At 30.3% G+C, this 12,532-nt stretch overlaps 2 protein-coding genes across 8 annotated transcripts in view; one reads left to right on the forward strand and one right to left on the reverse strand.

The window, feature by feature from the left end:
• The first annotated feature begins 208 nt into the window (after positions 1-208).
• LOC139425738 (biotinidase) overlaps positions 209-12,532 on the forward strand; it is a 29,760-nt gene continuing 17,436 nt past the window's right edge. Inside the window, exon 1 of one of the 4 annotated variants that reach the window (XM_087161862.1) lies at positions 209-313. The gene's annotated coding sequence lies outside the window, so the exon portion shown is untranslated. Of the gene's footprint in view, positions 314-9,937; positions 10,214-12,532 lie in introns of those variants that run through there. The other 3 variants (XM_087161857.1, XM_087161860.1, XM_087161859.1) reach the window with 3 other exon arrangements.
• The window catches only part of LOC107437221 (glutathione reductase, mitochondrial), a 30,728-nt gene continuing 30,447 nt past the window's right edge, over positions 12,252-12,532 (reverse strand). For all 4 annotated transcript variants that reach the window (XM_016049150.4, XM_043053015.3, XM_016049151.4 and 1 more), the window contains one exon: positions 12,252-12,528. In XM_016049150.4, the coding sequence (XP_015904636.2) occupies positions 12,379-12,528 (150 nt within the window). In that variant the 3' untranslated portion in view covers positions 12,252-12,378. The remainder of the gene's footprint in view (positions 12,529-12,532) is intronic.

A 12,532-nucleotide genomic window follows, 5' to 3' on the forward strand; every position in this document is an offset into this window, starting at 1 on the left:
CATACCGCACACCCTCGGTCCCTACGCAAACTGATCCAAGTGGTCACCCACCCGCACACTGACCGCAGCCAGTGATGCTTGACTTCGGTGATCTGCTGGGAACCGTGTCTTGACGATCAGTCCACTGCGGGGCATTAATACTTTGTTGTGCTATAAGAAATATTGATCAGCCAACAAAAAATTTTTTTTATTGTTTTTTCTTATGAACTTTTTAAATAATAAAATAGGTGAATTTGTGAGATTACAATAAGTTATAAAAGGTAATATTTATGAGTTGATCATCTCATGATAGTTTTAAATGAAAAGGTTAAAGGTAAGTGATTTTCTGCAACAAAATTTTATTCGTGGGTATTGTATTCTTAAATATTGTTTTATTTATATTATTTGGTCTTGCAAATAATTGCGGTATGTATTACTCGCAAACTCATATGTAATATTCATAAATTCTGTGCGCAAAATAAATAAAACCATTGAACCTTAATACTTTTAATCAAGTGATCGAAGTTTCGCTTATATGATTCAATCTTATTTCGAGAGATCTTACTTCGGGCTCAGACCTCCAAAAGCGAGCCCGACGTCATTGCTACTACTGAGGTTACAGAATCGGAAAGAAAAACGTATTTTTTCTGGATAAATGAACCTATTTTTTTTAATGGAGTTAGATTTTTAACTATCAAAATATAAAAAATATAATTTAATCAAAAAAGCATAACCCTTTGAGGCAGAATTTTTACTAAACATATTTTTCATACTTTTTTCATAATTTTCTTTATGTTAAAATAAGTGAAAAATATTATATTTAGGATTTTAATAATTTATCGTTATGAAATACATCATGAAACAACTGCTGTCTTTTTAAAAAAATTCCAAACAATAATTTTTCAAATTTGCACTTCGTTGCAGTTATTGAGATCTAAGATAAATAGTTTTAAATTTATTATTGATATAAACTTAAAAGTTTTAAATTGATCAATATTTGATTTTAAGTGCAATATTTTATATAAAACTAAGTTTAATTTTTAGATGCAATGAATCTCGAACATTTCAATTGAAATATTCTTTGACTTTTTTTTTTTTTAGATAAGATTGGAGATTATTTTATTTTGCTAATTTGAGCTGTTTTACCTTGGAATAAATTGCACTTATATTGCATGAAAAGAAATTTAAAATATGAATTTAACTTTTTTTTTTTTTTTTTTTTTTTTTTTTTGCAAATTAACTTTTTGTTCTATACAATATTCTATACACTCCTCTTTATGAGGGGCGTTTAAGAAAGATAACCTCCAATCTTAACATTTTCTCGGAGCTCCCAAACAACCCTTTGCATCACTGCCCATTTTTACCAACTTTTGTTATTATTTTAGAATTTTGGACAAAAATTACAAAAAAATTATACACGTTAGGAAACTCAAATGTTAATAACGCACTGTAAAAATATGTTGAAAAAACATATGTAAATGCATTAGAAAAAATATTTTTCAGAATTTTTTTTATTTATTATTTACCTATATTTTAAAATGTCGGTCGAATTTATTTTATTTTTTTCATGAATCAGTAAAGAAAGTTTAGTTTATTTGAAAGATGAGTTTTATCTCTCTCTTGTACTCAATTCAAACCTTATCACATGTTTATTGTACAAACAACATAATTTTTACAATCCGATAAAATAAAAAAATAAAATAAATGTGTTCGTAAAGTCACTCGTGATACAGTAGAGAAACTCGTACATTTCTTTCACAATGGATTTATTTGGTAACTGAAGATAAAAAATGGATACAAAAATAATCGCTTCGATTCTCTCACTCATTGTTTTCAGTCTCAGTACACTTTGTTCGATGATAAATGAATGGAAGGTCAAATCTATCAGTTGTAGAATAAATCAAATTTCATATTGATAATCAGAATTTAATTTTAAAAATTTAACAGTTTAATGAAAAGCTACTCATTTTATAACTTAAGTTTTCAGTAATTTTTTTTATAATTATCGAAGTTAAAAAAACATTAACAATATATTGTTAATAAATTTTAAAATCATCGTTAAAAAGTAAACTCTTAAATTTAAGTCACGTTTTATTAAGTCCTCAGCAACTATATTTTATAGTCGGAATAACCTCGAAATTAGAGCTTTAAATGAAAATGGGATTTTAACTCGGAAATATGCTTAAAATAAAAAGTAAACTCATAAAGGCGGTTCAAAAATTAAACAAAAGAAAACTTCAATTAATGAACCTAAGTCGTGGGATGGAATGTTCGCCTTCCAATGAGGTGAACCGGGTTCGAATCCCAGAGATGGCTGGTTGATTTGGATTCCGCTCCCGGCTCTCACCAACCATAGTGCTGACGTAAAATATCCTCAGTTGAACACGGATCATGAGATAGAGTTTCCTTGCTGTCAGGCTTACCGTGGGAAGTTTCCCTGGTTTTCCTCTCCAAGCAATGCAAATATGGGGGTTAGTTCCATTAAAATGTCCTCCAAGAAGGCAAATTTCTTCCAATACTTGATCCAGGAATTCCCTTGTCTTCTGGATTTGATTCACTATTACAAGGCTACGGAGTTGAACATTAGCAAGTTTAAACCCAATATTGGGTCGGCTGTTCAACGACGGTTATAAAATAAAATTAAATCAATGACCTAGAGCCGTGGTGGCTCAGGGAATAGAGCCCTCGTCTCCCAATGAGGCTCAAATCCCAGGGGTAGCTATTTAATCAATGTAAATGAATCCAATAATATTTTTACATAGGCACAGGAATGAACGTCCATTTGATCTTTTCAACAGTAACTATGGAAACCTGTTCTTTGAGGGCGAAGTTTTTTACTGTACATTTTTATAACTTGGGTTTCCATTTCAGCTTTTTAACAATAACTATGGAAACCTTTTCTTTGAGGGTAAATTGTTTTATTGTACATTTTTATAACTTTGGTTTACATTTGAGCTTTTGAACAATATTTATGGAAACCTTTTCTTTGAAGGCGAATCCTAAAAATGCATCTTAATTATAGAACGTTTGGAATCTTTGTATGAGAGTGCTAAGGTACGAAGATACTAGAAACAGTTAGTTAGGGACCGTATAAATATTATGTAAGCATTTTTCTGGAGATTTCTGAGCCCGTCCCTCACTCTGTGGCAGGGAAACAAATTAACAACTATTATATTTTTTCTTACAATGTTCTTTTTAATATTACTTACTATTAGCAATAATATTATTGCTAATATTACTTTCAATTTTCAAATTTGTATCCTTGTAATAATGCAATTTACAATTGAGGGAATTTAGTGTCTTAAATAAACACTTCTTAAGCTCAATCAAAAATAAGCAAAATCTATTGAATCAGCGAAAATAAGTAAATCAGAACTCCTTTTCTCTTAGGTGCTTACGTAATATTTGAACGACCCCTGAAAAGCAATTGGCGGTTTTAAAAAAGGAAAAAAAACTTTCTTCTATCAAACTTAACTGCAAAAACATTATAGATAAAACAAACAGATTAAATAACATTGAACTATGAACAGGCAAGATAATGGCCCAAGGAAAAAAGTATTAAAGGTATAAAACTTAAATGCTAATAGAAGAAAAGGGGGGAGGGAGGTGAAAACACAACACGGTTAACACTTTTAATTTCATTCTTCAAGATTCACTGCAGTGAGTTTACTACGAATATTTGTATATCCTTCATACACGATTCGTACTTAAATTTTCACAGGATTGAGATGTTATAGATAATATGTCTGATGATACTATAAAATTTACGAGTGCGAAAAGAGTTTAATTTGGAATTTATTAAATGCCTGTGTAAATAAAAATCTAATATATTTATCATACATAAAAAAAAAAAAAAGACGGAACATTCAGTATGAATATTTAGTTTTCAAGGTTGTCATAACTAGGACTAGAAGAATTTTAAAAATATTGTTAGCCAGTAAAAAATATTAGCATTTTATTCATTTCTAGTTTATTTTTTCTTCCAAATTTGAAATTTAATTAAATACATCCATTCAAAAAATAAATAAATGAATGAAGTAATTTAGAATGTTTAGTACAAATGAATGAAACACTGCTTATTACTACGTAATAAAATATTATAAAATTTTTGAATGAAATTTCAAAGTATTATGTTTTGACTATTAAATATGTATAATATTTCAGAATTTGAGAAAACTTGTACTTCATTCGTCCGCTGTAGCCGAAGTATTTCGATTGAAAATTCCGAAATCACGAACCTCGCACAAAAATTACGCAATTGCCACGAATAAATATATGTTTCTTGTTATTTTGCTATTAAAATGGAATCGAAAATTTTCCATTTTTTTAGTTTTCGATTTCTAATTTTCTATTTTTTTAGTACGAAATTAATACGTCACGAAACTTTCGAATCATGTGTTCAAGTGATCATCTTTTGTGGAGCCAATTTCATCATAAATCCATGTGGTTTCTCATTGTAACAGATTTCTATACAGTTTTTTTGAAATCTGCTGCTACATTTAATCGGATATTATTACGTTGGTAAATTTCAAATCCCACCTTTGAAAAATAATTTTAGATCCAAGCGCCAATTGCGTAGTGATTTTTTCTTCTTTTTTTGAGAACTTTTTCGGTAGTTAAACACATGTATTTCAAAAATCTCGATATTTATTATTTGAAACTATCACGACACAGGAATCTCGAATCGCGCATATGAGTAATCAAGACCTTTCGTTTTTCAGCCACGTTAGTAGGATTTTGCACCTGTTTCATTATATAAATGTGCTTTTCGATCGTAATTCTGCTGTCATTCTTATGTATTTCTATAGGAATTTATTTAAATTCCAGTTTTTTTTAACACATTGTTACAAAAGACGGAATCAGAAATTTGAGGAATGCACGACAGTGAGAATATAAGAAAAATTCGGATTTTTTTTTCCAATGATTGTTCAAAACAAAAGCGAGAACGGAGGGGAGAGGGGTGATATCACTCAAGTTCGATTCGGAGACCGACTTTTTTTTCTAGCATAAAAAAAACTAAAAATATAGTCGCAATTTTAAATTTATCGGTTGACCGTTACGAGTCCTGATCATAACCATAAGTCTGCACATGCACAACCTTTTTCAGAAAAGGGCTGCAGGGGTAAAGAAAGAAAAAAAAAAAAAAAACCTAAGGAAAAGTCGAAATGAATTATACATCATATTTAAAAAGTTATATTCAATATAGTACTTTAAAAATGCGGTATTTTATCTTGAAAAAAATTAATTGCAGCTAGCTTTAAACTTTTTCAGTTAAAAAAAAATCTATTTGCTACTTTGTTTTAAATAAATAAGTTATTTCTTATATAATAAATTACTAAGTTGTTTTATATAAATAAATTACTTAATTATCTTTACATTTGAGATAAATAATTAAACAACAGTTACAAATAATAATTGAGCAACTGTAACTAAACTGTTTTTTCAAAGTCAATTGAAATTGGATTAAAAAAAACAGTAATAAAATTTCCTACGCTAATTATGTAGGTTAATTAATTTTTTTTTTGCAAGGTGGGTTGTGGTGCACCCCTACATTACAGAATCATTAATAATTTGTTCTATCCAGAATTTCTCGATTGCCGTAATTTAGAACAACTGAATTAGAAAATAAAACTTATAGAAAGGTCCAAATGTATTTTTTTTAAAATAATTATCTGTAATGAAATAATTAATGAAAAAAAAAAAAGCAAACGATCAAGCTCATTATACTACTGTACCTGTATTCTTTGACGTAAAAATCAACTCTAACGAGGTGGGAAAAAAGAAAAGAATAAAAATGGAAAAAATAGATAACTTGTTTCCGTCATAACTAGTCGACTTGTGTCAGAAACTAAAGATACATCCGTTTAACTTAAGACGAAAATAGAAGAAATATTTTCTCAATTCGACAATACGAAAGAAATGTTGCTGAATATAGTAGCTGTCCCCAAATCGTAATTTTAATTTTCTATATCAATAGGGGTCTATATTTTTTATATGGGAGGGAAAAAAGTCAAACGTTCTGGAGTTTTTACCAAAACGATTTTAAAAACTTTTTTTTGTTGAATATTTTATAATCTTCCTTCATTAATAAAGGGTTAAATTTTAATTTTCTTCCGTCTAAATAATTTATTGCAGAAATATCTTAACTAATTAAGAGCATCAGGCATTTTCTGTTTATAGCATTTTCTGTTCTAGAAATGATAAATTGCTCTTCTGGAAGAGATTTCAATGTTTAACAAATTAAAATTGTTATTATGTATTGCGGAAACTTTTTGGAAGAATTGAGAATAAAAATAAAAAGGAAAAATATCGTCATATATTTAGTAAAAACTCGTTCTAAACTCAAACATTGTTTGATTAAAGCACTATTATTTTATTTAAACTTTATTTTTTAAATAACATTAGCACAGAAAAAGTTATGCGAAGAATTTATAACATTTAATCTGCATCAGACAAAAATTGTTATCATATTACTATTTTATGACACTTAGAAAATCAAGTACTCAAATAAATGAAATAGCTACTCTGATCACGTGATTTATCTGACGGAATCGTTTTCTTATGATTTTATTCCAGAGGAAACAGGTTGATATTTTTTCTTGTTTTTCTGTTCTGTGTTCACTGAATTGTGGGTCTTACGTCACTAGATTGCGTAAACAAACTGTAGAAGAGCTTCCGCCTTTATCTCTATTCTGTTATTTTCGTTAATAATTCAGAAGCTATGTATTGGTGATGTGAATTATGTAATACATCAAGAATATTAAATGTCAGACAGAGGCTTTGGCAATATAAGATTCAAATGATATTAGAATACTTGTAACAAACTTAAATCTTTTAATTCTCTTTTAACCCTTTGACGCAAAATTATTATTATACATGTATTTCATATTTCTTTCATTATTTTGTATTACTTATGGTCAAAATAAGTGAAAAATATTTTATTTAGGATTTTAATAATTTATGATTATGAAATATAGCATATGAAACACCTATTTTTTTTTTCTGGCAAAAGGCAAAGTCTTTCAAATGCGGCTTACTTCCAAACAATAATTTTTCAAATTTGCATTTGCTAAGAGAAACAGTTAATATAATTGAACTTTCTCTAATTTACAAAATCAATTATTGATACATTTTCAGGTTGAGTGAAAAAAAATCTGACTACGCTTTTATATTTTTGTACAAATATAATTCTGATGATCTAACAGATTTTTTTATTGACTGCCAGACTGTTTTTTATAATTAAAAAAGAAAAAAGCCAAAATATATAATTCCTTGTAATTAAAACGTTAGAATATATGTATATATATTCTAACGTAATAATATATATACATATATATATAATCTTAGCCATCAATTATTACTACTCAACAATATTGAAATCGTAAAGTAATAATATTGTTTATAATTGTGGTTACTGGTTATTTCGTTTGATTTATATTAGTATAATTTTTAGAATTACAATTATTTTTTATTAATATTCTGTAATAATTTTTAAAGACACTGTTTAATTTCTGCGACCAACGTTGCAACTGTAGAATCATTTTAGCTTAATTTATTTTATTTAACATTAAACAATTTTCAGCTTGTTTTAAATTTATCTTTGGATTTGTGCGACAGTTAAATCAAGTATTACCATAACACTAGAGAAAACAAATGTTTTTTATAAAATTAAAAATGTTTTTTTTTTAAAATTATAAATATATTTTTTTAGTGTTTTTTTTAATTAAAAGAAAAAAGACCAACGAAGCATGTAAAGCAAAACATAACCTGGCCAAAATACATATCTTGCAATATTAGACTAGTATTTGGGAAAACGAAAACGGCCGTAACTTATACACTAATTAAGAAAACTGGTCACTTGTTCAACACAGCAGCTGACCGTCATCCTGCTCGCCTCCCAATGAATTGACCCGGGATTGAATCCCTGAGATATCTGGTCGATTCCGCACTCGGCTAGCACCGACGGCAGAGCTGACGTAAAATATCCTCAGCGAAAGACGAATCAAGAGGCCTTTTGTAGTCAGGCCAAGCGTGGGAGGTTTTCCTCCATGTAACGCAAATGCTTGTTAGTTCCACCTAAAAGTCCTCGAAAGCAAATTTCTCCCACTACTTAATCCAAGGTCGAGATAGCCCGGTTGGTAGGGCGTTGGACTCGTGTTTGTGAGAAAGGAAGTTCGGATCCGGCTAGCCGAAGAATCCCCGTGTATTAAACGGTGACTGGTGCACGTTAAATATGTTGGGGTCACAAAGTCCTCCAAGTTTCTATAACAAATCTGGAGGTACAGATTCAGGAGTTTTCTTGTCTTCCGGATTGGGTTCAAAAATACAAGTTTACAGAGTTGAACATTGGTAGTCGTAAACTCAAAATTGGGTCGGCTGTTCAACGACGGTTATAAAAAAAATAGGGTCTATGATCGCTTCTAACAGCAACACAATTCTTGCATCGTTGTTTCATAGTGTTTACAAGGGTCCTTATCAATCCCTGAGGCAACTTTGAACTTATCTATGTCTTTGAGCTACAATTTAGCGTCCCATAAGTGTTCGATGGGATTAAGGTCTGGGGACAGCGCAGGCTTCTTTAACCGCTAAATGTTCTACGATTGGAGGTATTCGTCAGATAGTTGGACCTTGCATGAACTGGCGTTATTGAGATAAAATTTGGTCAATATGCTTCGGGAAAGTCTCACATAGGAAACAAGGACCTCGTTCCAGTACAGCTGACCCATCTGAGCATTTCTATCGAAAACATGAAGTTCGGTACCCGGCTGTTATGATGCCTGTCCGGAGCATTTGTAAATTGCTTGCCTCTTGTTAACGTTATTTCAACACGTAAAAAGTAAAGAAATAATTGGTTTTCTTTTCCTATATTTTCTCCTTATTACAATTTTTATTTCTTTTTGTTCTTTCTAATAAAACGTCAAGTTTTTTCTCCCATGCTTTTTTTACATAATTTAGTTTTAAAAAATTCCTTTAAAAAATTAAAATAATAAAAAATAAGAAACGGCGAGCAAAATGAGTAAATAAAATATTTTGATTTTATAAACACCAACAAAGTAAAACTTCGGACAATTTTAGATTATTTGTGACTTTCGGTTAAATATTGGTCAGGCAGTGCCGGATTAGGCGTATGCAAGGCCCTAGGCCATTCAAATTTTTGGGGCCCATAGATTAAATTTTTTTTCTCGTATATTTTTTATTTATTCAAATATAATATAAAAGTATTTATGTATCTTTTCATTCAAGAAAGCATATTTAAAATAAAAATAAATTGAATTTTACTTTATTTTGTTAAATTAGAACTAAATCATTACATTTTATAATCATAACATATATATTTGAAATTGATTTTTTTTTAAATCATTGTTTTTCTTAATTTTTTAAATTTATTTAAAAAAAATTCATTTTAAGGGGGCCCCTAATCATTGGGGGTCCCAGGCCATGGCCTTGGGTAATTCGGCACTGGGGTCAGGAAAGGAAATATTGTTATTTTATAAAAAAATCTGAAAGCTTGGGCATTCAACCTCGGAAAATCTACTTTGAAAAAGTTTCTGAGTGACGTAAGCACACGTATTTGGTTGCCATTAGAAATGAATGCAACAAGTAGATGTCTCGAAAGTTGGCGACTTTTTATAAAAAAAAAAAAATTGAGCAGCGTATCAGGAAAATCAGTCCAGCTCATTCAAGCATTAAAAGTAAAGTAAAACATCTAAAGTGAAATTGTAACTATTTTAAAATTATGTGTTTTTAATTATTTATTCTAAGAACTTCAGAAACGTTTTTAAAAACTTAAGTGACAAAACTTTTAATGCACATAATGCCACTAGTAGCGCCATCTATGAGATTCATTATTAACTACGACTGCTCTGCATTCAAATTGAATGGAAAAGAAATTTGCATAATTATTATGCTAACGTCATAATATAAATTCCTTTAAGATAATCTCTCAAAGTTTCAAAATGTTTTCTTCTTTCGGAACAAAGCTGGTTTGGTTTTCCTAAAATCATGTGAAAACGGTCATGTGATGTTAATCCTTAATAATAAACGCAGGGAGGGAGAGGTGTATTGTTAACAGAGATCGGGTAAAAATTCCGTTGCTTATTAAATAAGAATTTTTTTTTTTAAATTCTGGTATAAAATTAGATTTGATTCAATGCTTTTCTGACATTTTCTCACATTTAATAAGTTTTTGTTCGAATATAGGATTTAAAAGTGTTGTTTCTCCATACAGTGGTAGGTAGGTAATTAAATTTCTTTTATGTCGCACTATAGCCGTATAATGCTAAATGCACTGAAATTTTTAAATATGTATGAGATGGTTATGACTGTGTAAAGCTAACCGTAGATGGCATTGGGGTTAATATTCGTCACACGCCTAATATTAAAAGAGCGCGCATTCTAATATTATTAGACTTGTAGTTTTTTCAATATAATGAGTTCTTTCAATTTAATTTTCGACTAAACAAATTAATTCGACAGACTTATAAAGCTTCTTATGCTACCCAAATTATTAAAAACGGCGCTACTTATAACAAATATAGCTAATTAAGGGATTACACACGAAACATGGTAGACATGCAGTATTTTATGCTGTGATACTAATTTTCTTAAATTTGTCTTAGGCTCATAACCTGCTAGAATTTATAAATGGCAGAGAACTCTTACGAATGGTAAAATTGCGTGTGTAAATTTAAACAGAAATCACAATAATAAAACTTGGGCCTGTTCACACATCACAATCTAAGCATAACATAAGTCAAGGGGGATACACGGAAGTTTTCTAAATTTTTTACGGTTTCTAGAAAGGTTGTACGTACAGAACCCGTTATCCGGAAATCAGAAAACCAAAAAACCGGAACGAAATTCAATAAATTTTCCGCCATTTTTTCTTTCCCTCATAAGATTTTAGGATTTTTCTTTCTTTTTTGAAAGATGTTTACCTTACCATCATTTTGGAAATAATCATCAGTGTATTACTTCATCGTTTTTTCTTCTTTTTAAGTTTATTTCCAAAAATTTTTTTTAGTTGGGTTTAACAATTAAAAAAACGGCTTTTTGTAGTGATTCAGAAAACCGGAAAAATCAGTTATCCGGAATAGCGTTGGTCCCGATCGTTCCGGATAATCGGTTCCCTACTGTAATTGTTTACATTCAGTCAACCATCCATATGAGAAAATTCCAATTTTTTTCCTTCCAAAACCTAGACTTCATAAGTGTTCCATGTAATTGATACAAACTGAAGGAAGTAGTTTAGTTAGTGCAGCGAGCAGTTGTGGTGCCTTCCAGTTTGTACTTATTTTCTTTCAGTCATTAAAGCTAATCTCATTTGTAAATAATGCACTGGTGTTAGCTTTTGGTGTGCTAAATCCCTGGAAGTCAAAAGCCTTTATCAAGCAATAATGGGCAGGGCCTGACTTAGCCTAATTGGGGCCCCGGGGCAAAACCTTCTTTGGGGGCCCCCTCTTCTTCACTACTTCAGTAAGAAGAATTAAACTTATGGAGGTATTTAAATTTTTCACCTCATTTTACATACATAACAAGAAAATTGACTAGAACCTAAAATAGCTATAAAGTCCCCCTCCTCTGGTCAGACGAAACATTGTTGTCCATTTTATTGATGTTCTGACAATTCTATATCCATCATGCCTAATGCAGTTTTCTAATTGTTAACTTTGTCATCTAGCTGTGAAGAATTCATATCGTTGCTGACAATTGGGCGGAATTCAGCTAAATTTTGGCTATTACGATGGCTCAATCAAGTCAATCAGAAGCTTGTATTTTTGTAAACATATCGCATTTTGGAATATGTGAAAATACAGGATTTTGATTGGCCAAATTCATCCATAGTAATTGCAAAAATTTAGCTGAATTCAGCACTAGAAAGACATGGATTTACGAAATATGGATTTTCTGTGTTCATACGATAGATTAATGAAGAAGCTAACATAAAACTGATTTATTGTACACTGTACTGTGATATTTTGTTTCAAAAAAGTTTTATTTAAATAAGCTATCAATTCGATTTGGGGGCCCCCTCTTATGCGAGGCCAGGGGCAACTGCCCCGTATACCCTTGCCTTTGTCAGGCTCTGATAATGGGGATAAAAATACTGAATTCCAATTTCACACTTTTCAAAACTACACCGCAGTTGCTAGGTGGCAGATTTCATCGGTGAAATTTGTTTCACCTGGGGACTGTTCCCTTTTAAGTTCAAAACTACTCCTTAAGTTTTGACTTAATGGGGCTTTTTTTTGCCTCCCTATATCATAAAAATATGAACTAGAAATGCTTTATTTCTTTTTATATATGATTATTATTTTAACATGCATAGACATAATACATTTTTAATACATAGAATCGTAAAAAAGTAGTTTTCAAATTTACAATAATGGTAAGGCATTTTCAACGCATTGTGACTAGTTCTTCAGCAGATGTGGGATGGATTGCTACACATTCATCGAATTGTTTTTTAGTTGCACCCATTTTAATTGCAACTGCAAAACCTTGAAGTATTTCATCACAACTTGTGCCAATCATGTGAAGGCCTATCACCTAC

Source organism: Parasteatoda tepidariorum, chromosome 4, assembly GCF_982258835.1.
Source record: "Parasteatoda tepidariorum strain Cologne lab strain chromosome 4, Ptep-v5.0, whole genome shotgun sequence".
Lineage (NCBI taxonomy): Eukaryota > Metazoa > Arthropoda > Arachnida > Araneae > Theridiidae > Parasteatoda > Parasteatoda tepidariorum.